General features: G+C 41.1%; 1 protein-coding gene across 1 annotated transcript; it reads right to left on the bottom strand.

Moving 5' to 3' along the window:
- Positions 1 to 1751: 1751 nt before the first annotated feature.
- Positions 1752 to 22659, bottom strand: LOC141786526 (5-hydroxytryptamine receptor 3B-like). The gene is made up of 11 exons (XM_074665135.1): positions 22501 to 22659; positions 22203 to 22271; positions 22067 to 22123; positions 11279 to 11350; positions 11001 to 11084; positions 9867 to 9923; positions 9251 to 9402; positions 8457 to 8501; positions 8248 to 8357; positions 1921 to 2090; positions 1752 to 1759 (listed from the first exon to the last, which is right to left on the bottom strand). The coding sequence occupies exons 1-11, from the start codon at positions 22535 to 22537 to the stop codon at positions 1752 to 1754; spliced, it is 861 nt and encodes a 286-aa protein (XP_074521236.1). The 5' UTR covers positions 22538 to 22659.
- Between the last annotated feature and the right edge of the window lie 4209 nt (positions 22660 to 26868).

Genomic DNA, 26868 nt, shown 5'->3' with positions numbered 1-26868 from the left:
CTCTTTATAGACTGAACTACACTCAAATCAGTAAGCAGTGGGGACAGTTTGGCCATTTCAAAGCAACATCAGTGTTTGGAACCAAACTAGTGGAAAGAAGAAAAACTGGAGCTGTTCAGGATGAGGGGAGCTGAACAGGTGTGTGTTGATCCAAACAAGCTAATGCTCTGCAGCAGTCCATGTTGTTCAATCAATAGAATCAACATGTGAATAGAGTCTGGCCTGTTTGGAAGAGATGGACCAATGGGCTCTATGAAAATGTGTTAGTGTGTGTTAGTTTCCACGGTTACGTTCATGAGAAGCCACTCCGACTCAGTCTTCATGTAAGCACGAGTATCCTTTAACATGTATCCATTGGGGATACCTGAACGAAGCTGTATTTGTCCCACTGATGATAGAGAAAGAGAGACAAGTGTGAGTATTTTCTTCCAGTTCTAACAAAGACAAGGTATCTGGTCTTGGTGTCATGAAGTCCTGTACTAGCCCAGGGACTCCAGACCCTTTGACCTTGGTGAACTGTTCCTGATGTGTTCATTTTTGTCCTTTTTTTCCCAGAGGGGATCAGAAATGGCTGCAGGAGGAAGTGATGGAAGCAACTGGACAGACCTTTAACCAATCGGAGCCAAGTAGCATGTGACCCAGGGTAGCTCAGAGCTACTTAGAGCGTCCCTGTAAAAAGTGTTGAAATTGTCTGTCAGTGAATGAGAAAGTTGAGCAGTTGAAAGAAGAGGGTCAGTCACAGATTGAACAGAACGTAGAGAGAACTTTAGAGATTATTCTCTATCAATACTATCAAAGTGATGTCCTCACTCTCTGTAAACTCCATCAGATTCTTTGGATCTTTTAGAAACCTTTGAGTTATCAAACTGCCACACTTATCTCTAACCATGAAGGCTCTCTTAACACTTCTTGTTCATGGCTAATTCAACAGAGAGTCAACTGCTCTGATCAATGTTCAGCCATCTGTCACAGCTTTGATATGTCAACGTCATCATTACATTTTTAGGATCAAATCAAATCTGAGATTTTAGTTTCAGTTATAAGCCAGCTGTGATGGTTTGTAAACCAGCAGGGTTTTCTGGGACCCGAAGGGGGACTGAGGCAAAAACAGGTTTGAGGGTTTTTATTGAGAGATTAGGTTTAGATGGTGAGATGGAGAGTGTGGCTGTCGGTGAGCAGCTGTAGGGGTGATCCTTAGAGGCACTGGAAAGAGAGACATACAAGGGTTGGTCCCCAAGAGATCCAAAAAACACACATGCACAAAAACACAAGAGATACTATATCGATCTGATTACCACGGTGAGAGCAGGAATCAACTGGCCGGCCCATTCCTCCAGCAGAGCTTAAGTGCCGGCGCTCCTAATCACCCAACTCGAGACAGGTGTGCAGAGTGCAGCCGCAGGAAACCTCTAAGCAGCTCCACAGAGAGGGGAGGGGAAAGGAGAGAGAGAGCAGCTTCCACAACAGCCAGGATCATGACACCAGCTAACAAAAAGATAAATATCTGCAGCGCTCAGCTCACAGCTAAAATATAGTCCCTGTCATCTTTAGTGTGATGGATCCCAGCTGGATGCTGATAGGGTTAAAAAGTGTTCTAATGTCTCTGAATCAAAAACAGCCAGAAAATAAAACTTAATCCTACTCTACCCTTAAAGAAATAACAAACAATAAGTGACTTTAAGTCAAATGATAATGAAGATGAAAAGATGGAAATATCTCTAACTGTAAAATGGATGAAAGAAATGTGTTTTCTACATGTCTAAAGGTCCCACACAGTCGTAATTAGGCTCAAACAAACAGCTCGTTGTAATAAATAATAGACATGAGAATCAAAAAGTCAAATGTGGAGCATGTTTGGTCCCTGATCCCAAGAATCAGAGATTTAATGTTAAAAACACAAACATTCAGAGTTATACTCACGCTCATGTTGGATTGACTTGAAAGTTAAGTTGCAGATCTGAGTGTCAAAGGGAAATCTGTAGAAATCCATCTTACAGGTGCTGACCAGCACCATGCCACTCTTTTGATTTATCCATCCATTAAACCTCATGGTGAGATACTGAGTGTTAAAGAGCTTATCTTTGTTTGTTCTGAAAGAGACAAAAAACAAGTGACTCTAAAAGCATGCTGTAGATTCAAAGTGTTGAAAAATTCTCTTTGTGTTTCTGCTTGAAATGAAGGCAAAAAGTTCATCATTTGAGTCAAATGAAGCTCTGAGCTCATCTCAGTGACAAAACGATAAAAACACTTTGACGGCACAGACTGAGCCCTAACACCTCAGACAGCAGCATGGACACATGGAGAGAGGACAGGTGCAGAGGGTCTTGTTACAGACCTGTGTCCTGGTAAACTCTGGATGTGGCTTAAAGTGTCACCAGTCTGTCACCTAGATAAGATCTCCCTACAAGTTCAAAGGGGGACCTTTGGAACTGAAACACCAGTAGATCTCTGCTCTGGCTTGATAATCCACATTCTTGCTTTTAGTGGATCCTTTCAGACCTGTTCAATCCTCTTTGTCTTTAGAGCTCTTCTCCTTTTAAGGGTAGATTGAAATTTGCCTTTCCTCATGAAAAAAGAAGAATCAGTGAAATAGCAGCCTCCACTACCACCTGCTAGCTGTGACAGCAGCAGAAACTGTCCTAACAAAAACAACCTTTCAGAATCTCAATAGTGCTGTAGGGCTACCACATCAGTTATAAATATACAGTTTAAGGATTTTACTGGTCTGAAATATCTAAAGAAAAATACATCAAGATCGTTCCTCCCTGCAGCCATCAGAGTTTTTAATTCTTTAATCTTTGGAAGATGAGCCCAAACAACATGAATTTCCCTTTGGGGATGAATAAAGTATTCTATCTATCTATCTATCTATCTATCTATCTATCTATCTATCTATCTATCTATCTATCTATCTATCTATCTATCTATCTATCTATCATGTAAATCAGTGGTTTTCAAAGTGTAAGACAGTGAACCTCTCTTCAGAGAACATGAGGTCGTAGGGGCCTCCCCTATTTAAATAAAACAAAAACTACTTATAATAAATAAACACTCCACTCTGGTTGGAACCACAAAACATATGAATGTTTATTTTATAAATTCTGTTCTAAACCAGTCCCCCAAATTTTAGCTGAAATGGGTAGGAATTAGATGAATTTCGTTCAATGCCTATATGTTCATTTATCATGATGACTTCATGAACATCAAACATTAAAATAAAATTAGATGAAAGCTCTTGAGCCAAGAAAGAAAGCATGTCCACTACTGCAAAAGAGAATAAAAGATCAATCAAAATTCAGGAATTAAAAAATCATTCAACTACAGATCAATCATACACAGAGCTGCTTTTAGCATCTGCAAAACTCTTGTTTAAGAAGACTGTTTAGTACAGCTTTTCAAACGCCAAAAGATTACAAATTCACAGTAAACAAGGTACACACTGTGGCCTTGGAGAATCTGGTGAAAGAAAAACCCAACTTTAAATATCCGTCGTTACCATTGTGCAAAATACGTAGGGGTCTGAGACCCCAAAATTGATATATGAGACCTGCTAAAAGGCTCAACGGCAACATTTCCAGAGGTCTCTTAAGAAGTACATTTCGCCATACATCGTTTAGCTGAGTTCATATGTTCACATTAGTGTGTGTTTGTGGACACATGCCCCTGAGGGATACGTGAGTGTCCTGTTTGGTTGCAGAGCAGAGCAGTTGTCCTGTAGCTGCCTGCATGGTTGCGCGTTCACAACTCTCCTCCGCTCTCTACAAAGCGCATGGCAATGTTCCACCCCGATGCACACAAAGAATAAACAAACATGTGTGTACGCACACACAGAGACGAGCATGCAGACAGCATCAGGGAAAATAATGATGAAACTACAGTGCATTTGTTTCCATAATTTTTGTGCTCAGTGCTAATTCAGACATGTAGTTTCTCTTCTTGGGCCTCCCCTGGACCCTTTAGCAGCCCCCAGGGGAGGCGGGCCTCACAGTTTGAAAACCACTGATTTAAATAAATGTGAAGTTAGGTCCAGAGTTTATTCAAGGCTGTTGTGGCTGACCAAGCTTCACAACCTACTCCTACCACAACCAGCATTTAACAGCAAAACAGTCAAAAACACAAACACTGGTCCTGAATCACGTCTCACAAGAGCAAGAGTGGAGCCACATATTTCTGTACAAAACTCTTTAAGCGCTTACTAGCTCCAACTACGTGTCTTCCTCTTGAATATTTAATTAGCCAGCATCAACTCCCAGTTCTCATGCATGCGTCACATGGGCTGTGAAATGGGAGTGAGTGCTTCAAATTGGCAGCTCAGCCCCACCCCCCAGTCTCTGCTCCACGTACTCTACTTATGCTGCATTTGTATTCAGAACTGGAAAGTCTGGAGTGGGAATGGCGTCACCGCCGAGTTTAGCATTCCAGTTGCTTGCCATAACAGTAGTATTTCTGTATATCAACATTAAATAATACTATATACATGGCTGACTTATTGCAACAAACATTAGTCAGAAATTCTAAAATTAAGAGAATCTAACAGGAGCTTAGTTACTATTTACCCTGGAACCTCAGAATATCCAACTTAGAACTCAGGGATAGTGTGAGTGCTCCAGCTTCCAAGTTGGAAATTCTGACCTTGGTGGGGGGCATTCAGTTGGGTGTTCCCACTCGGAACTTGGAAATTCCAACAAATGCAGCACTGGAATAATGGAGAAATGTTGTGTACTGGGCGTTCGTGTAGTGACGTAATGACTACACGACACGCCCACTAGATAAGACGGAAATCACATAAAAACACGCGAGACACTGTTGAAAGTTTATAAAAAGGAAGAAGACAAAAAATAAGAATGAGCCATGGAAAGATTATCACTATTATTATGTCAAGAATTGAATAGACATATTTCTGTGTGTGCTGCAACATTTAATAACTTTAATCTTCTTTTTGGACAGTGAATTGAAAAATGATGAAAAAAAACCCCTGGTGCAGCACCTGTCAGGGGAGGCAGCACTCAAATTAAAAAGTTTCTAGCTGAAAATGGAAAGAGCCCTCTCTTCTGAGGCTTTTCTCAGCCATTTATGATATAAAATATAGATTGGGAAGCTTTGAAACATGTTGCATTTTTATTATTTGCATAGCAACATGCAAGTTTTACATTTCACAGAGCCATCGCACTAATAAATGGGAACAAATATTACAAGCTTCACTGAAAACATTGAGAGCCGCATCCCTGCGTCCAGAAATTGCCTGGACGCATGCGCTCTCTTCCAGCTTCCTCCCACGGTTCCACACAATAATGAACTCATATTCTCAAATATATATATGTATACATTTATCATACATAAATATATATATACATATATGTTTGTATTTTAGCTAATTAATTCTTGTCCCGAGTTGTTTCTTTAATTATTATCATTATTTTGTGGCAGAGTCAAAGAATATTAACATTTCAACGCTTTAAAATCAATTCATTATAAGGCAACAAGCAAAACGGTATTGAGTGTAAAAGCAGAGCAGAACATTCAAAGTTTAAATGCTACCCGGGCTCATATCTCTTTAAGAACAGTATAGTGGGCGTGTCATGTATTGACATCACTACGTGACACTCCCACTACATTATACCACCAGGGTTTTTTCTATCATTTTCAATTCACTGTCCAAAAAGAAGATTAAAGTTATTAAATGTTGCAGCACACACAGAAATATGTCTTTTCAATTCTTTACATAATAATAATGATAATCTTGATAAACCTTGGCTCATTCTTATTTTTTGTCTTCTTCCTTTTTTTAACCTTTAACAGTGTCTCGCGTGGTTTTCCGTGATTTCCGTCTTATCTAGTGGGCGTGTCGTGTAGTCTTTACATCGCTACACAACACGCCCACTACACGACGCGCCCACTACACGACAGGCCTCTGTCTTGCAAGCCGCAGACAGATACACTTGGATTAATGGCCACTTATCAATTTCATGTACGCCTAAAATGTGCTGTGATAGAGAGAGAGTGCTTCTGATTGGCTGCTAAGCCCCATCCCTACTCCAAGTCTCAGCTGCACTTGTGCAGTGAAATTTGATCATTCTTTTGTGTGTGTGTGTGTGTGTGTGTGTGTGTGTGTGTGTGTGTGTGTGTGTGCGTGTGAGTGTGTGTGTGTGAGTGTGTGTGTGTGTGTGTGTGTGTGTGTGTGTAAATTATACTTGTTTTTGCAGCTAGGTGAGGTCCTGACCGTATGAGAGGCAGATTTTGCAAGATTTTAAACTGCAGTTATAGAGCAAAAACCTTTATGGCAATGCAGTGAATAGCACAAGGCTTTGATACACATATATGCATTTTAAGCCTGTACTGTTAAAAATGAGCGAGTTAAAAACGGGGTACAGAGAGAACAATCATGTCCTGGAGGGCAGACAATTCACCTTGTAGCAGATGGGAAGATTTCCTACACTCCTGTCAGACTGAAGCTCTCTGAGCAAAAACTGTCTCTCAGAAGAGTTAAGAAAGGATTCCAAATGAAGGAGGAAGGCGGTAAATCATGTCTGAAGATTGAGGTATGAAGACGTTGTAGACATTTTTACAAAAAAAAAAAAAAAAAAAAAAGGTGGAATCTGTGACTGCAGCGCACTCTGAGTTGCCACATCATGTGCTTATCTCTTGTGAGAACGCTTTAATCATCATGTTGCTTGAACAGTGATATCTCACAAACTGTAGAAGGGCATAAAGCTAAAGACATCCATTCAGCTGCGAGTGTGACTCTGTGACGGCGTGCACTCCGTCATGGAGGGGGAGTGTGTAGGGGGCCCATAGAGGGTGCGTCTCAATGCGTTAACTTGGTGCTTCCTCCGTCCTATCTCCTCCACGACATCAGAAGTACTTTCCCAGTCACCATTTTGAAGACTGTCCCAAAGCGACAGAGGAGAGAGGAGAGAGGCTGGAGGAGACTGATCGGAGGAGTTATAATCGAGGAACACGAGAGCCGGCTTTGGGGAAGTCTTTTCACTGACAGACACGCCCCCATATAGAATATCACTCTCTGATTGGACACTGCAGCGGGTCAGACTTTACATGACACTTCACAAACGCAACAGAGTTTAATGAGAGAAAAGTCGAGCTGAAAACAGGCACAGAGGATCATTTAGAAACTGATCATAAATCTGGTAATACAGTGTTCGCTGTGAGTTTAAAGCACAAAACACTGAACACAACCATCATCAAATCAATTTAACAGAGGATTAATACAAAAAACTGACTGATAAATAAAATCTTCCTGAGACACAATAAGGTGGGTTACATTAATAAGCTTCAGAGTTCACAGTCAGATGGGCTCTATAAAGGCTAAATAATTCATAAATAATCTCACAATTACGCATTTTACCGGAAAAGTGATCCATGAGCTTTTAAACAGCACACAGAATAAACAGAGAGCAGGTTTTCTTGATGGTAAAGTGTGTGTTTAACAGGTTAAAAACACGGATAAATCTCTGTCACTGTTTCTGTTTGATCAGAGTTATTACAGCGCACATGTGCAGACGCGCAAACAGCTGTTAGAGCTGACTGACAGATGATCCAGAGGTGATCAGCTGATGCCGTCATCACTGAAACACGTCGCTACATGTGACGCTCTGAAGGAGAGGATGTCCCATTGCTCTAAAAACGAAGCTCCTCCGTTCCTCTCTCCTCTCTTTATTTCCTCGCGTCTCTCCCATGCATCTCTGGTGGGAGGGACTAAGACGCAAGTGAATGACGCAAGTGGAGGAAGGAAGGATGGAACTTTGGAGCTTTGAGACGCACCCAGAGACGCACCAATTGTGTCATCTTTGTTGTATGGCCTTTGTCTTTTTCTTACTGCCCTCTGCTGGTTTGGGGGTGCAGTGCAGTCCCTTTTATCGCTTCTCAGCACTGCTTTGGTTTGTTTAATCTTCATGAGACTAAAGCTGCTGAGGAAATGCAGACAACAAGGGGGAATTTATGTTTTTGGTCCTTTTGGTTGAAAAGCACCCTCAGAAAGTGATGTTCCAGAGGCACCTGAACTCTAGGGGGACAGTCAGAACTACTCTCTGGCCTGAATAGGCTCAGAGGGGTCAGGGTATTGGGGTTAGTGAGGAGCATGAGGAACTGTCTGATGATACATACATACATACCAACACAGTGAATGTTTTAAAGGAAAACAAAGGTTTGTAACGAAAACTGAAAGAGTTTGGTCAGAAAGCCTTGTGCACAGAGCTTTTTCTGCTGTGGAGGACAGAAAGACAAACTTACACCTCTTCAATGGTTAAATCTGGTTTCCACAACAGCTCAGTAGGAGCAGTGATCTCGTAGGTCTCACAGAAATCCCTCGGTTTCCAGTTGATAAATTTATTTTCCCACCACTTAAAAGAACAAGATGTAAAGTTCAGTTAGTTGAGTCATATGGTCTTTTAACAAAAAAGACCAAAAAGTCAAACAAAAAGTCTTTAGAGTGAACTCACCATCATCATCCAAAAGTAAGAAACTAATTCCTGTTCCTTTTCTTTCTACGAGGAGAAACAAGAAAGTCCTGATCAAGCCTCAAAGGTCAGATAAACCTACATTTAATTATCATAAATGCCAGCAACAGCTTTAAAAAAAACATTAGCAACAACAAAATTCTGAAAAAGCTGAGTCATGTCAAAGAAGAAGCAGGAGAAACTATGAGTCATTATCAATAGGTTAGTCACATGAGTGAGTCGAAAAAAATGAGCCTCCAGAGAGGATTTCATCATCTGCACAACATGATATCATGAGAGGATCAGAGAATCTGGAGAAACCTCTGAACAACAGGGACAAGAACCAAAACTATGACCAGATGGACCTCAGGCAGCTCTGCATTAAAAACAGACATGACTCTGTTGAGGAGATCACTGCATTCATGAAAACAGACATAACTCTGCAGAGGAAATCACTGTATCAATAAAACAGACTTTACTCTGTAATGGAGATCCTTGAAAACTTTTGGGAACTGAAGAAAGTTAGGGTTAGGGAGTCTTTCTAAAATAATTCACAAGTAATTAATGTTAGAGACAAAAGAAAGGAAAGACAAACTGACTGATGAGAAAGAATGACTGCTGTGTTGAAATTAGTGGATAACTTGAGGTCTAGAAACTGGACTTCATCCATTGGTCCATGGTCCAACTAAACACAGAGTGAGTTTGAGATCTACTCCCACAGACATTAATCCATAAAGCAGTAATATGGCTTCGGCAGAAGACAAAAAAAAAATTAATTGAAGGTTAAAAACACTTACCACGTCTAAAATGCTGTAGAGGTTTATAAACAGCATTACATTTGTGGGGCTCCTGATATGTTTGGTTGGGCGGGTCCAGTAAAACTTGACTTTGTCCGATAAATGAAAGTAATTTACGATGTTGGTATAATTACAATGATCTGGCCAATCACCTACAGAGAAGACAAGACATTTTCATTAAAACAGTAATTTCCCTGTAAAAGAAGCAGTCATTAAGTCTGACTGTAAACTGGAGAGTAGTCACTTCATGTTCCTGTTCCTGGTTTGAATAAAACAGTTCTGTGAACTGCAGTAACTAATGACTGAGAAGAGTCACAAAGCATACAGTGACTTCTTTTCCAACTCAGCATGGCAGAGTGTGTGAACATAGCTGTACCCAGAGTCAAGAGGAAGATTGAACAGAAGAGCAGCTTGTGGCTTTAATTCAAAGAAAATGACTGAACATTAAGTTTTTCATTCAGCTCCAGTGTTTGGTCAAACGAGCTAAATGTCATGGGAATTAATCAAAAACTTGATAACTGTGAACAAGATTACATAAAACAGTCTGTATGTAATACAATAAAATTTGAATAATAACCTTCATTTATGAATCACTTTAACAAATAAAGGATCATACCTTCCTCAGAGTCGTACTGATCATCAGGAGGCTGAGTGTGATTGGAGCTGCTTCCACCTGACACAGAAAGAGTTCACAGGTTTTCATGTTGTCGTTATTTTCATGTTTATGTATTCAAGCAGGCTTTTGGAACCACAAGGTGAAGGTGATCAGCAGACCTCAGGGACCGCGGTGGAGTGTAAATATTTAAAAGGTCAGGTACTGAGGTGCTGATCCATGTAAAGATTTAAACACAAACAATAAAAATTTAAAATGAAATCCAAAATAAATGAGAGGGTCCAGCTGCAGACCTCCACTCTCAGCCGATTAACGGCTGCTCCAACGAATCGGAAGCCAGCTCCAATGTGAGACGGATGCGACGTAAAACTGTTCCCTTTTTTCAGTATTACATGTCTGATTGGCTATTCCACCTCCAGCTCCTCTGACGTAAGACAATCCTATTGGCCCTCGTTTATCAATCTTGGTGAGAATTTGCGCAGATCTGGGTGTAAAAATCAGTTTACCAATGTTCACGTGTGATTTATGAAACGTGCATACCAGGACCAATCACGGCGTACGCCTGATCAGCTGTTGATAAATGCGGCGTCTGAAAACAACCGGTTACATAACACGCCCCTAATTATTCAAGGTAAAGCTGGCCGAACCCAGGGCCGGTCCTACACATTTTGGTGCCCCAGCGAGATTGGCATTTGCGTGCCCCCCCTGGGTGCCCCCCCCCAACAAACATTACTCAGACATCACCACGAATTAAAGAACACAAACATGTTTTTTTTATTTTCTGGCTCATATAACAAAGTCAGTTTTACTCCTTTAAGGAGGTAAGAGAAAAAAATACAAATAAAATGCTAAAACAGTCTTCAAACAAGATAATTGTGCATTGGATGTCTCATTCACATTTATAGAGGTCATATAGTGAAGTTTTAACAAAATTACTAACAAAGTCAGCCAGTCCTAGTGGCAGTAAACATTTTTGTATGCATAGAAAAGGTGCTATTCAATACTCTTTGTATCACATCAAAGTCAGTTTTACTCCTTTAAACACGGATGATAAAATAAAATGTATAATGTTAAAATAATAAAACAAACATTTGGTTGAACAACATGTTTCAGAGAGTGGTGTAGATGGGAGATCACCAGATGTTTGGGCTAGAGGAGCTGCACAGTGTGTGTCAGTGGAGGAGGTGCTGGATGTTGGGGATGTTGGAGCTGAAGGTGCAGCTGTAAACAAAGCACATTCATGCTCTTACACCACTGCATTGTCTTTTGTGTACAGTAATGTTACTGCACATAAACAAAACAAATACAATTTATTAAATTTGACTAAATCCTACATGTAATAGCAAGGTGTAACTGTAAACTACACCAACTTATCAATTACACGAGACCACAAATAATTGGCTGGAGTTACTTACATGCTTCAGAGAGTGGTGTAGAAGTCCCTTCTCCTCCAGGAGTTGGGGGCTTCAAGAATTTGCTGAGTGTGTCTGTACGAACACAGGTACAGTTATTAGCCTAGCAAAAGCATGTATAGCTGCACAGTACAAACAATTTAAATCATTTTTGTAATTGATAATTGTAGTCACATTATCACTGATATAATGGGGCAGCCTGCTACTAATTTTGAGACTCAAGGCAAGCATGATGACAAGGGTTTGGGTTTGTACCTCTGCAATGCAGGTGTAAAGTAGTAACCTAGTTTTTAGTAATAAAACTACTAAGCCCAAACGTGAGGAATGAGCATTCATCTCAATCTGTATGAATCTATCAATAGCCCATCATAACATTGCATTATCTAGCTAGCTTTACCTTTAGCTTTACTACTTTTATTATTACTTTATTACTTAGCTAACACTAGCGTTAGCGCCTGTCAGCCTAAAATAACACAGAAACGCAAAACAGCGCTTTGTTGACATAGCTTACCTCTTAATTGGGCTTTCCTTTCCTCCTTCTCTTTTCTCCGTTTTCTGCCCTGCGCACCTGAGGGTTTGTGCCTTTTCATTTATAAAGAACGCTACCTGTCTGCCTGATATGATATGCGCGGCGGCAGCGGCACCAACATAGGGTGCGTCTCAATGCGTTAACTTCGTGCTTCCTCCGTCCTATCTCCTCCACGACACCGGAAGTACTTTCCCAGTCACCATTTTGAAGACTGTCCCAAAGCGATAATTGCGCTCAGAGGAGAGAGGAGAGAGGAGAGAGGAGACTGATCGGAGGAGCTATGATCGAGGAGACACGAGAGCCGGCTTTGCGGAAGTCTTTTCACTGACCGACACGCCCCCATATGGAATATCACTCTCTGATTGGACGCTGCAGCAGCTCAGACTTCACATGAAACTTCACAAACACAACGGAGTTTAATGAGAGAAAAGACGAGCTGAGGACGGGCACGGAGGATCATTTAGAAACTGATCATAAATCTGGTATTAAAGGGTTCGCTGTGAGTTTAGAGCACAAAACACTGAACACAACCATCATCAAATCAATATAATCAGAGGATTAATACAGAAAACTGACTGATCAATAATATCTTCCTGAGACACAATAAGGTGGGTCATATTGATAGTAATATAACCCACTTTATCTGATCGTGAACTCTGAAGCTTCAGAGTTCACGATCAGATTGGCTCAAGATTAAGGATAAATAATTCATAAATAATCTCACAATTACGCATTTTACCGGAAAAGTGATCCGTGAGCTTCTAAACAGCACACAGAATATACAGAGAGCAGGTTTTCTTTATGGTTACGTGTGTGTTTAACTGGTTAAAGGAACAGACAAATCTCTGTTACTGTTTCTGTTTGATCAGAGTTATTACAGCGCACGTGCCCAGACGCACAAACAGCTGTTAGAGCTGACTGACAGATGATCCAGAGGTGATCAGCTGATGCCATCATCACTGAAACTGGTCGCTTCATGTGACGCTCCGAAGGAGAGGATGTCCCATTGCTCTAAAAACGAATCTCCTCCGTTCCTCTCTCCTCTCTTTATTTCCTCGCGTCTCTCCCATGCATCTCTGGTTGGAGGGACTAAGACGCAAGAGAACGACGCAAGTGGAGGAAGGAAGGATGGAACTTTGGAGCTTTGAGACGTACCCCATGTAGTTGTGTTTACGCGCACGTCTTGATTGGGCTGCGGTTGCCAGTTGTGCAGAGACATATCCCCCCCCACTAAAGCAAGCAGCAGCAGCATCGTGTCTCTGTTCAAGTGCATCAGCCAGGCCAGATGAAATATTGTAAATAAAAAGTGTATTTATTCTTGCTTATTTGTTCATTGTGTAGAAAAGGAGGGGGGCACCTGGGCGCCCAAATATTCTTATTTTTATTTTTTATTTTTTTGTGAGGCGCCCCAAGCACACCTGGCGCCCCAGGCAAGAAACTGCTTCGCCTGTAGGACGGACCGGCCCTGGCCGCACCCACGGAATTTACGACATGGGGTGCTTCCCAATGTGCCAAAAAAATGCAGTCTCCTATCTCCTCTCTCCTCCGCGACACCGGAAGTACTTTGTGAGCAGCCATATTGGAGGACATTCCAAAGTGCCAAATGTGCTCGGAGGAGAGAGGAGAGAGGAGAGAGGAGACTGAGCTGGAGGAGGCATAATCGAGGAAACACAAGTGCAGGCTTCGCGGAAGTCTTTTCACTGACAGACACGCCCCCTTGTAACGTATCAGAGCCGGCCACAAAGCGTCAGCTGTCCACATGTGTGAAACGTGAGCACCATGGAGCAAGATACGCTGTTTAAGTGTAAAGCCTGGCTCGCACTTCAGGATTCTCGCCCCGATTTAACCCAGATTCGGTCCTCCCCACAATCAGGGAAAAAATCTGGTCGGAGACTTAAATCAGCCCCGACGTTCGGCAAAGATTATCTTCTAGTGTGAGCGGTTGACAGATGAATCTTTAGCCCCACGATCGTCTCACAGACTCGTCGGAGCTGCCCCGATAATTTTCAAACATGTTTGATATTTATCTGGATGATTACAACATTCATTCTCACTGAGGATGACAACAAACAATTAGAAAGAGCCCCAGAGACCGGACAACAGACAACAAGGCTTAAAGTGAAACTGAAAGGCTCCGGGTCAGCTGACTGCGCGCTCCACTGGCTCACTCCAGCCAGTTCAATAATGCCTTTAAAAATAACACATAACCACGCCATTTTCATACAGTAGCAAACTGTTGTTTTCTCAGTGATGGGTGTGAGATCATGCCATTATTGGCTGATACAGCAACAGTTTCACCTCTGTCCCTCTGCGTGCGCGTAATGGATGAAAGGCACCGCTGCAGACAGCTCTGCTTCTCTCTCCTCCTGTCCCTCCAGTGTGCTAAGCAGTGTTTATAGCAGAATAAACACATTATTTATGAACACAAAGTGGCCCCAACATAAGAATTAAAAACTATCACTCTGGGCCTGGGAAAACGTGACATTTTTCTTTTTCATTCATGAACATATTCATGTTAAACTGATTTAAAAGTGAATATGAATTTTCCGTGGTCGAGCGCCCTGTTGTTTACATTATTTTCCTTAATTTAGTTTCTCCCGTGCGTTCAGACCGGTTTATCCAGCTGTGATGCTGTCATCACTAAAATACGTCGCTTCATGTGACGCTCCGAAGGAGAGGACATCTCAATGCTCATAAAATGAACCTCCTCGTCTCCTCTCTCCTCTCTTCGTTTCCTCGCGTCTCCGGCATGCATCTCTGGTGGGCGGGACTAAGACGCAAGTGGAGGAGGCGAGTGGAGGAGGCGTGGATGGAACTTTGGAGCTTTGAGAAGCACCCATGGAAGGACGCATTACGGGGAAAAAGGAACTTCTCCATGCCTGTAATCGGCAACGCTATAGCAGCAGAGGTAGAGAGGAAATGACACGTTGCTGCGTTGTTCGGCAGTCGGAAAATAGAGCGAATCAGAAAAAAAATCATCTGCAAGGAAATCACTGCAGTAATTCAGCAGCGTGGATGTGACAAACTAGAATACATCTGAGTTTGAAACATTTAATTTACACATCGTTTGTTTACACCTTGGTTAAGTAATCCTTGTTGTCTGACTGTTAGAAGCCACAATATTGGTTATTGTTTCCATTCAGGACCAGAAACGTGGAAAGTTGTCTTTCAAAGATGTGTTTGAGCTCTTAAAGAAGCTGCAGACTCCAGCCTGAACCTGAACCTGTCACAGACTGAGGAGGGAGTGGAGCTGAAGTGTGTCATTCGTGCGCAGTTACACACAGGTAGTCCGGAGATTTATTCGTACCATGAGACGAGCACATAGGTTGTGATCTCATGTAAATGAACGTCCTTCGTAAGGATCAATATATTGATATTGATTTACCGTGAAGATGATGTAAATGATAATATTGTAAGGATTTACAATATTATCATTTACATCATCTTCACGGTAAATCCTGTAATCAATACCGCTTCCTTAAAATAAAAACCTTTTTTAAAAGTTTGATCCAGCGTCGTCTGAATGTTCTCTGCGGAGACTTTATCATGGACATGGGAGTGCATTAAAAACTTATAACAGCCTCTCTATTTACACATTTTTCGGTAAACCGATCGAGGAAACATTTTTTGTAAACGTAGAAATCAGCTGACAGCTCCTGCTGTTCTTTCATAGCGAAGTATTTTATAGATTGGCGGAATAACAGTGAGCAGTTAAAAGCATTCTTGATGTCATATCTAATTCAAGGATCTAAATCTAAATAATCTAAGAACATGAGTTTTTAATTCTGAAAATGTTTTTGTTCATATGATCTAATAATTCTCCTTCACAGATGGATTTCCCTCGGCACAACCCGGCTCTCCACTGGCATGAACGACGCCCACGTTCAGATTGATAAATGCCGATCTGTGCGTGGAAAGGAGCGTACACTCATTTTTCAGGCATACGCACGTTTGATAAATGAGGGCCATTGGATTGTTGAAATTACTCTAATCGTATCACATAAACAAATATGAATAATGAAACAGACTTGAACTTATTTTACTTTTATGTGTTGAATATGATAAATTAATATCTTTAAACCTTGTATTGATGCTGCTATCTCCGTTGTACAGTTACAACAGCAGTTATGTAAAAGAAAGGTTGTGATAGGACTCTCAGGCAAATAAAACAATTGTGCATCTCAAATGAAAACGCTCAGGATCATTGCATAAAACGGAGGAGCTCACGCACTTATGTTGCTTTGCTCATAACCTGCATTTTGTAACTCTTATTTTAATGCAACACACGCAGAAAAATACGCATGTCTGCCCAAATTAACTTTTAAGACAATAATCTGGAGCGTTTTCTTTTCATTTCCTTAGTATTACGTCATTTCCTTCTGACAGTGGAGGAGTATATGACATCACTTCCTTCTGACGATGGAGGTGTAGAGTATCCAAGACAAGTCGGCTGAGAGTGGAGGTCTGCAGCTAGACCAGTCTTTTTCAACCCCATTTGAATTCCAGGCGACCCCATGTGGGCTTGCCTGGAATTCAAATGGGGTCGCCTGGAATTTCCAGCAGTTGATTCATTAAAAAAAAGAAATAATAAAAATTAAAAAAAAAAAAAATATATATATATATATATTATTAATGATTGAATAGGCCCGTATATTTCATTTAAATTAAAACACCAAACATTTTCGTTTATAATAATAACTATTATGTAACTACTACTAATAATAATAAAACAAGTTTAACCCTCTCTACTGGATGTTACGTCAGACATGAGATGCGCTCTCCCCACCACACCACATTACTTTGAAAACAAAAAAACACAAATAAACAGACTCCCACTGAAAAAATCTGATATTGGTCTGCATTCACCCTTTATTTAGAGAATTTTCAGTGCGTTACTTTCACACAAAACACCGCTTAACAAGGCTCTAGTTCTCATTGTGTCGTAAAACAGTGCTACCGCAGCTGGCTACCTGGCTACGAGGCGCTCGCCCCTTGGTGTATCAGTCCGCACGCACAGCTTGACAGATATAAACAAACACAGGTAGTCTGCCAGGACGGAGAGACACAATGAGAACTAGAGCCTTATTAAACGGTGTTTTTGTATATATATATATATATATATATATATATATATATATATATATATATATATATATATATATATATATATATATATATATATATATATATACTTATATATATATACTTGGCGCTACCCAAGTAGCTGCCTGTTGCAGCAGCTCTCTCGTCTTTGTCCGTTTCTTGTTATTTTTTCGTCTCTTTTTCGTCATCTTTGTATTTGGAGTGGATCATCACTTTGTATGGTTCATTGTCGGTCACGGACACCAAACTTTTTGTGTCTTCGGCGGTATTTTTTACTACTTTTCTCCTGTGTTTGTCTGGAGATCCTACATGTAACCATGGCTGCATTGTTTACATGCGAAATTAGCTGTTAGCAGCCTGTAGCATGTCAATGCTAACTAGTGTAGGGCTTGATGATTTCCCTCGAGCTGAGGAGGAGGCGGTGAGGACGACGTGCTGGTTCTCGGATGTGAGCTGGGAGGTGACGACATGGACCTGTCCTTCCATCCATCGTAGTTGGGAACATGGGATCTCGCTCCGGGGGATGGATGAGCTAGCTGTGCTAACCCAGCGGCATCATGCTGTTCACGGACGTGGCTGATGGAGCAGACATCGGACGCCGCAACACATCGGAGGAGCTTCGCCTGCTGTGAGCAGACAGGATCCAGGAGACAGAGACTGAACAGACTGCTGGGGAGGCTCAGTCCTGGACCCTGTGGAGGTGGAGACTGGCTGGGCTGGAGAGTGGTGGACGAGTGGTGGACGGGATGTCGTCATCTAATTTCTTATGGACATTTTTGTACTTTCTATACTCTTTCTTACTTTTGTTTTCTTAAATGCTGCGGTGACTCCTGAATTTCCCCTCGGGGATAAATAAAGTATTTTCTATTCTATTCTATTCAATTCTATTCTATATATATATATATATATATATATTTATATCGAAATCTATTACATGAACAAAAACAATCATTTGTTTTAGGTGTCTGGGGTCGCCCAAAACTTTTGATGTAAAAATGGGGTCACAGCCCAAAAAAGGTTGGGAACCACTGAGCTAGACACTCTTGAAGCAGTTTGTGGGGTTTCCCTGCTCTCTCTCTCAACTCTGCTTTGGGCTGAGCAGGAGCTCACTTTGTGAGCTTCACTTCATGTGATTATCAGCTGATCAGATCATTATAGTGATCACCAAGAAGCACTGCTGTTTTGCCTAACGTGGCTTCGCCTTACGCCGCCTGGTATTACTGGACTTTGCTTTGCTTTATATGTTTTGCCTTGACTCGGCTGGGCCATGGTACACCTGCGTTTGGCTGCCTGAGTCATATGTGTATCCTGCCCAGAACCAAACTTAATTGTCGTTGAGCCTGCTGAGTCTGAGCCTTACTTGTGCTCTCTCAGCCGAACTTAACTTGGCTCAGAACAACTGGGACTATTTGTTTTAAGTGTGTGAAAGTGAGTTAATTAATTTGATTTGGATTTCTTCTTTTGGATTTTGGTTCAGCACTGATTTGAGTCATTTTGTTTCTGTCTCCTTTTCTTCCTGGTTTGATATTTCCTTTTTCCCCTTTTGGTTTATTCGCTTATTTCCTTGTGCCTTAATTCTTTTGTTGTCATATTAGAACTTTGGACACAGTTATTTCTTTTGGTTTGTTTCTTTTGTGAATAACAGTTATTTCTGAGGGTTGGTTTGGGTACCCCAAGGGTAATGTGGTATTGACTGTTTATTTGTGGTAAAGTAATTTTGGTTCAGTTCGGTTCAGTTATCTGTTTTCTGTTATTTCTTTATTATCCAGTTGTGTTCAGGCTACTTTAGCAGTTACCTTTGGTGGCCTTAAATGTATTTTTGATTTATTTGTGGGTTAGTTGGGTTTTTGGTTTGTGTTAATTGAATTAATTTTCTCTCCCTCTCCTTATAGGACTGGAGTCTGGTGGTGGTGGTCCTGGGTTCCTGGTGGTGGTGTTCCCCCTCCTCGTGTGTGGTGTGGTTCTTCTTGAGTTTTTGCACAGTTCAGTGTGTGTTTTTCACAAGTTACTGGGTGTTCCCTTCCCCGTCACATCCCAATCCAGCCCACTGGTGAGCCCAGTCCTGCCAGGTCCCCTTTTTCCCTTGTTTTCTTGTCTTTTGGAGTGTGTGGGTGCTTTTTATGAATTAAACCTTTTAATCTGTTCTTGTTTGAAAAATAAAGTTTCTGTGTACTTTCTAATGTGAACCACGTCTCTGGTTCCTCTTTGTGGACTGACCTGTGTGCCTATCATCAGTGAAAGTGAACCCTTTCCCTGGGTGCAAGTCCAAGGGTGGCGTTGCCTGGCTCTATTATCAAAAGTAAATTAAGGGAAACTCAGACCCCGTCCACTCTAGAGAGAGTGTGTGTGTGCGTGTTTAGGCTGGTTTCTTTCACCTCCTCCACTCGCCACATTTTGATAACAGAGCTTTGCAACTTTTATATAACTGGTTGGTTGTTCCTTACTTGACCTACTGTTTTGAAGTATGAGGAACTGCAAGTTAAACTTCCATCCTGCCAAACTTCATTTTACAAAAAAGAGCAATAAGGAATATTAACAGAAGTCCATACAGAGCTCCCTTAAACCCCAGTATTCATTAAGTTACAGTTGCTGAAGCTTAATCATAGATTTCAACATGCTACAATTTATGTAAAAAGCTAATAAAAAGCTCTGACCATCAAACATTCAGTACAAATTTAAAAAGGGAGAACGCATTACAAGTTAAAAGGATTAGAAATATTTAAAAAATCAAGATCCAGAACCACGCTAAAGGAGCACAGTATTACAGTTAAAGGTTTCTCTTTATGGAACAACCAGGACAGGGACTCTAAGGAAACCAAATCATTCAGTATCTTCACAATACATGCATAAACAAATACAGGGATGAAAGATATTCTTAAACTTTCAACTTAAAATAAATAAATAAATAAGTCAATAAATAAGAATAAAACCACCAAAATATTACTGACAACCATGATACAATTTTTTTTAATTTTTTTTGTTGGGTTTTCTTTTTGTTTGATGTAAATTTGCATTTAGGTTGTAAATTGCTTTGCCTGTCTTCTTTCTGCAAAAAAGAATGAAGGCAAAGCTGAAAGGCATGCTGGCAGACAGTATTTTTGTTTTTATCTAATCATGTGTTTAACATTGAATGAATGAAGGGGCAGATACAATAAGACTTTTTCTCTTTTTTGCTCCTTTTCATTTGTTTGAGATTTGTGTTGTTTTTATATTGTACTTTTATTTTGTTGCAACATAAATTAAAAAAAAAAAAAGTTAAAATAAATAAACTAAGAAAAAAAAAAACCTCATCCATCTTTCAGTGAGAGCTGTCCCTTCAGCAGGCAGAGGACAACTGGTTTCTCTAGTCCATGACACACAGCGGCCCTCATTTATCAATCTGAACGTGGGTGTAGGGTACGCTCAAATCCCACACCAGGTCTGAGTTTGTGTTTGCAGGTTTCATGTCATTATTAGATCATATGAGCGTAAATCATTTTCAGACAGAAAAACAGAGGTTTACAGAGAAATATTTAAATATTAATAGTTAAATTAGATATGAAACAATAGTGGTTCTAACATTTCACTCCTCTTCTGTCAAGCTTTCACATACATCACTTATAAAAGAGCAGAGAGCTGTCAGCTGATAAATAAATATAATAAATCCATAAAATAAATAAAAAAAGATTACTCTATGGGTTTTAAAAATAAAAAATAGAGAGGCTGTTATGTGCCACTAATGTTTTGTTTCTGTTTTATCTTGAGGCCACCTTGGACCTCCATACCTGCTTCGCTCCTGATCCCTGGCACCTCTGAGCTGGCTTCAAAAGCCACTGCTTGGCTCCTCCCACACTCTCTCCCACACTGCAGCCAGGATCAGCAGCAAGGCAGCAGCTCCTCTGAATCCTTTCTGGTCTTTTCTTTCAGTTTTTTGTAATAAATGATTGTTGAAACTTCACTTAATGTCTCCTATGTTGCCTCCCCTGAGCCAGGGTCGTAACAAGGCTGTTATCAGTTTTTAATACACCCCCATGTCCATGATAAAGTCTCCGCAGAGAACATTCAGAGGATGCTAAATCAAACTTTGAGCCAGGATTTTTTAAGGAAGCCGTATTGATTACAAAATATACTGTGAAGATGATTATTTCACTCCTCATAATCTTATCATGTAAACGTGAATTGTGTGTGAAAAAGTGACCGTTTCATATTAAATTGTGTTCATTTACATGGGATCACAAACAACCCGCTCGTCTTGTGGTACAAGTAATCATAAAACTCATTGACACACTTCTTGTCCAGGCACCAAATCAACCACGAATAAAGTTAATGGGATCAGTTTTTAGGTGCACTAGTTTGCAGAATTGAAAATGTTTTATCTGTATCTGACACACAGTGCAGGTTAGTCTGTCCCTCCACCACTTCTGCCTGAAACTAACGCAGAGCCGGTGAGAGCTCCTCTCCCTCCTCAGTCTGTGACAGGTTCAGCAGGAGGGGGTGGAGAACATCTCTGCAGTCACTGTGTGAGGGTCTCATCAGGTCCAGGATCAACCTTGACCTCAGCTTTTATAGACAGCCAGGAGACCTGGACTCTTCCAGGACCATGTGGTGCTTTAAGGGCATTTTGAGTGATGTGGCAGACGGTGACCTGAAGTTTGGGAATGTGCTAAAACTATGATGTTTTTATTTATTTATTTATTTATTTATTTATTTATTCAATATTTCAACAGAAAGTTTGTTGAAATAATAATTTTGAGTTGAACTGAATTACTTGGGTAAATTGAGTAAGAGCAGCAAATAAAGTGGTTCAAAAAAAAAAAAAATCTGTCTGTCCGTCCGTCCGTCTGTCTACAGGGAAACATGCTATGCCTCAGGTTGTATTTCCATCCTTTTGCCATTGAAAGTTATTTCCACTCCTGTGGCTCTTTTCTTTTGATCTGGTTCAGATGAATGAGTGATTTATTGTTGCATTATGTGTGTGGTGTCAGTGACACTATCCAGCTGCTACCAGCCAATCAGAAACCACATTTGGTCAAACAGGCAGTTTGATATAAGAGCAAACTAAGCAGCTATGAAACAAACAAGATGACATAAACCTATAATATAGTCTGCACCAATCTGTCAACAATAACCTCCATTTATCATTCACTTTAACAGACAAACAAACACACAAAGGTCCGTACCTTCCTCAGAGTCGTACTCATCATCAGGAGACTGAGTGTGATTGGAGCTGCTTTCACCTGACACAGAAAGAGTTCACAGGTTTTTTTCTGTCATTATTCTTTATCCCACTGAGAAACAAAATCCCTTTCTACATACCGTCCAAGTGGCTCTGGTTGTAGGGACCTTCAGCATCAGGAGGCTGTGTGTGGTTGGAGCTGCTTCCACCTGACACAGAAAGCATGATCAGCTTCTGATTGAAGCATTCTATCTTTGCATATGCATCCCCTCTTTTCAACAATCAATGCTTTTCCTGCTCACAGAGCTCACAGCTCACTGACACACCATCAACACTTTGCTTCAATGAAATCAACTCTGCATGAATGTTTGTGAATAGTTGGAATCAAAATGTAGAGCTCCACAGCAGCATGCTTCAAAGAGAAGAGAGCCAGCTTACCCGTGAGGAGGAGCAGAAAGAGGAACCCTGCAAACATCCTGACCGTGGAACGTCTCCTGTCACTAAGGATCCCTGTCCCTCAGACTCTCTGCAAGATTCTGACTGTACACATCACTGCCTTGTTGTGGAAGAGGGCAGGCCACACCTACAACAAAAGCTTTTTTCCTTCCTCTAAATGGCATCAAGCTCAACCATTAACACACTGTGGGTAAATCCATTTTCTCCTCCAAACAAAGCAGTTTACTCCTCAGCACATCCTCTGTGGTGGCTCCAAAGTTTACCAAGAAAAAGCTTTTTAATGGAAGAGCTTCACCCAGCAGCTTCCACACAGCCATGTGTCATTCCTCTTCAGTGCTGTTGATCTTTGAATCCAGTCTGTTTTGAACAGAGATCAAATCACTCCCTCAGACTCCCTTAATAAAGACTTTGTAGACCACTTCAGGGGTCAGACTGACCAATGCAACAAAATCCCAGGGGAAGCAGCAAAGCAGCAGTCCCCAAACCAAAATGCATCTCTGCACTGCCAGCTGTATAAAGATCTCAAAGGCTGAAACCAGGTGAGCCTCTTTGATAAGAGCTCAATCCCAAACCACCCCCTACACACTACCCCTTCACTTCTGAGTGTAACTCCAAATGAAGTCACACTCCTGGCTGTGGAGGGCGCTCTTATTGAAGGGGGAGGGAACAAATATGACTGGCAGGAATGGGTGGCCCTCTTCACTTCACTGGGACACAGAATACTGGTCGCCATGGCAACAGAAAGACCCTCTCTGTGTATGGCTGTCAGAATAGAATAGTATAGAAAATACTTAATTTATCTCTGAGGGGAAATTCAGGAGTCACAGCAGCATTTAAGAAAACAAAAGTTAGAAAGTGTATAGAAAGTGCAAAAAGGTCCACAAAAAAATAGACAATGTCAGCCCGTCCACCACTCTCCAGCCCAACCAGTCTCCACCTCCACAGGGTCCAGGACTGAGCCTCCCCAGCAGTCTGTTCAGTCTCTGTCTCCTGGATCCTGTCTGCTCACAGCAGGTGAAGCTCCTTCAATGTGGCATCGACGTCCGATGTTTGCTCCGTCAGCCACGTCTGTGAACAGCATGATGCCACTCTGCCCTCCAGCAGCCCCTCTGCCACTGGGCTAGCACAGCTAGCTCGTCCATACTACCGGAGATAGATCCCACATTCCTGTTACCGTCTCCCAAACATAATATAAACTGGCTCCAGACCACAACATAAAAGGGACACCACAAGCAAGTTTTGAAGAAAAACAAGAATTTAATTTTATTTCAGACAAATCAATGTTCAACCAAAATGAAACAATAAACCAAAAAGGACTGGAGACCCCGGCCGAAATAATCAAAAGATGGGAAGCTGCCGGGCCAATCATGCATTGGACCGTCGTACCTAACACCTTCCCCTAACCTAAAAACAACAGAAAAAATCCTACTTCAAAGAAAACCCGATAACTGGACTACCTGAGATCTCCAGCCCAAACTAAAACAACAAAACCTGGGTGAGAGAGAGGAGACAAAAAAAGCACAAGTACAATGCAGTTATAAAATTTCACACAGGGATGAATTTTGTGCAAAGTTTTGAGAGTTTAGAGCACAATGAAGGCACATAATCTGGGATTAAAGAGTCTGAAGAAATAATAATCCTTATGGTTTCAAGAGGGCCTTCGCCCTGTTTTTAGGCTCAGGCCCTAATCAACCATCCCATCGCTAACCCCTATACGTGAACTAATATGTGAGAGCGTATTTTATCTATTTTCAGTTTAACACACAGTGTGTCAGGTTTCTTCTAAACACTCAGATCTTGATAATATCATATCTTACTCATATCTTGGTGGGAATTCACACAGTGGAGCCTGACTTTGGTCATGGGCTCCTTTTTTCAAATCAGCAAATACATTTATAGATACTACCTGTTAAATTCCTCTGTTATTCATCAAATTAAATCACAATACACACTTTAAATATCAACAAAGGAAAGTTTTCTGACCTGAAAGACACAACAGACACAGAAAGATCCTCTCCATCATGGCGCTGCTCTGTGGACTGTGCAGGACCACAAAGAAACCCAGGGGTTATGAAGATCCCACTTTAGGTAAAAACATGTAAATTCACCAGCTCCTCATTTCCCTTGTCTTCATGACCCATCCTCAGTCTCCTTAATCCTCTCTGTGCTCTAGTTCCTCTGATGAGTCCTAGAAATGTTAAAGAAGGCTCACCAAGGTAAAACATGTGGCCCATCTTTTTAGAGTCTGAACTGTATCCAGATGGTGTTTACTGCGTGATGACAGCTCAGGCAGTGGCACAGTCTAACTTGGATGTCAGGATGTTGTATCTTTCTGAATGTTGGCCTTCACATCATGAATCAGGAGGAAAAACCTGCGATGATCCCAGAGCGAAAACAAACCCAGCCCTATTGAACAAGAAATAAAGGGTAGTCCACTCAAATATCCTCAAAGAAGCAGCTGGCTCTGTGGCTTAGTTTGCCTTTTATTGTGACGGCTGTGTTGATTACACCAACACAGGATCTAAAAGAGACTTATAAAACAGTTACGTTAATTATAATTTGAGTTCAGATTAAAAGGTTTTTAGATCATTTATACAGTGAATTACTGTTTCTGTTATCTGTTTCTATGGGGGTGAAATCTGGTTAAAAGTTGTCTGGTATGTGTCCAGCCTTTGCTCGATTCTCAGTCTGTTCCAAAATGAACACCACATGTTGAAATACGATAACTTTTCCCTGTTGCAGGAGCACCCAGAATCTTTAATTCAACTTCATGTGTATGATGTACAAAACATTATGGAGTTTTTTTTCATTACTTAACTTCTGCACCAAAAAAACAAACAAACAAACAACAACAAAAAAATCATCAGATAAACACAGGATTGACTCTCCTTTCAAACACAGGAGACAGTAAAATTTATGCAGGATCCAACAGACATTAGTCATCCAGATGAATAGTTAAACGCTGGGAGCTTCCTGAAAAACAAGACGACAGAAGCTCATGTAGAGGACTGACAGCTGACCCTGGATAGTTAGTGTCTTCCTGTGGTGTGTACTCCCATACAAAACCTGAAATTCTGAAGAAATCTTTATTCTTTAATGATCCGTCAACTTTCCTGCTGATGACAACTATATTAAAGTTTCAGTCATACCTACTGGTCAAAAGCAGTACTACAGTGCACTCTGTGGTTGAAACGATGGATGTGTGCTTGGCTTTGGGGCCAGGTCTCATGGACAATTCAACCTTCAAGCCGTAATGTAACATCTCAGTGTACAGCAGGGTCTCACATCCACTGTGTCCCCTCCTCACTCACTCATGGTTATAAAACACTGTCACAACAAAAGTGACTTTGCTGTAAAATAACAGTAACATACTGTCTGCAGTGTTACCAGTGTTTTACTTTTTTTTTTTACATTCTTACACTATGTTCCCATATACAGTATAATACTCGAAAAAATAAATTACAGTGCATGCCTTGTAAAATAACAGGAACCCACTGAGTAAAGAGGCAGTCAAAGGACGTCCTTTCAGAGTCATTTTTAAACGTCTAACTTTGGTCTCCAGACTGTTCCTCCAGACATGGTCTTAGTCTGACATCTACTGGATGTCCATTTATGATGTCTACAGGACCTTCCTATAAGAGTGACCCAAAAAAAGAAAGAAAAGAAAAAAGATCAGTTCATGTCAATTCAGTCAGGAACCCTTTGTCTGTGTGGAGCACCATGACTTCATCATTGGCTGTGCCGTATTCTTGAAGACACTGGACCACGGCCATAGACACAGTAGAACGTTTGTTCTCCTGTAGGAAAACAGTGTCAGCAAGGTGGGCCAGGATCCTCCCAGATTCATCCTTCTCCAGGAGGCAATGAAGATGTTCACATCCTCCCTCAACATCTGGAGTCTCCTGAGAGCTTCTTTTTCTTTGAGGTAGACTGATCCTAGGTATTTCTCCTGAAACTGGTGGAAACCAGGAATGGCTCCCCCTCCTCCTCCTCCTCCTCCTCCTCCTCCTCGATGACATTTTCCTTCAAGAGTTTTCTCATTATTGGGTGGTTGCTCTGAGAGAGTGGGATGTTTTACTACAGTGCAAGGGGCAACCTAATCTTCACAAATTTTAGGGTCAAGGGAAAAAATATTCTGTCAAGATAAATAATCACAGCTGGTGAAAAAATAGCCCCACTCCACTGTAGCCTGCCTCATTCAAGGACGTCTCTCTCACAAACCAGCTCTGGTTTCTTGACAAAACCAACTTGATATTTTGAATAAAGCTTTTACAGCATGTTTCAACAATGAATCAAAACTTCACGATGAAACTACTTTCTGAAGCAGAACACCAGGGAATTACAGCACAG

Source organism: Halichoeres trimaculatus, unplaced genomic scaffold (genome assembly GCF_033239565.1).
Source record: "Halichoeres trimaculatus isolate MK-OKI-2021-1 unplaced genomic scaffold, fHalTri1.1 fHalTri1_scaffold_38, whole genome shotgun sequence".
NCBI lineage: Eukaryota > Metazoa > Chordata > Actinopteri > Labriformes > Labridae > Halichoeres > Halichoeres trimaculatus.
This window is presented reverse-complemented; position numbering and strand designations above follow the sequence as displayed.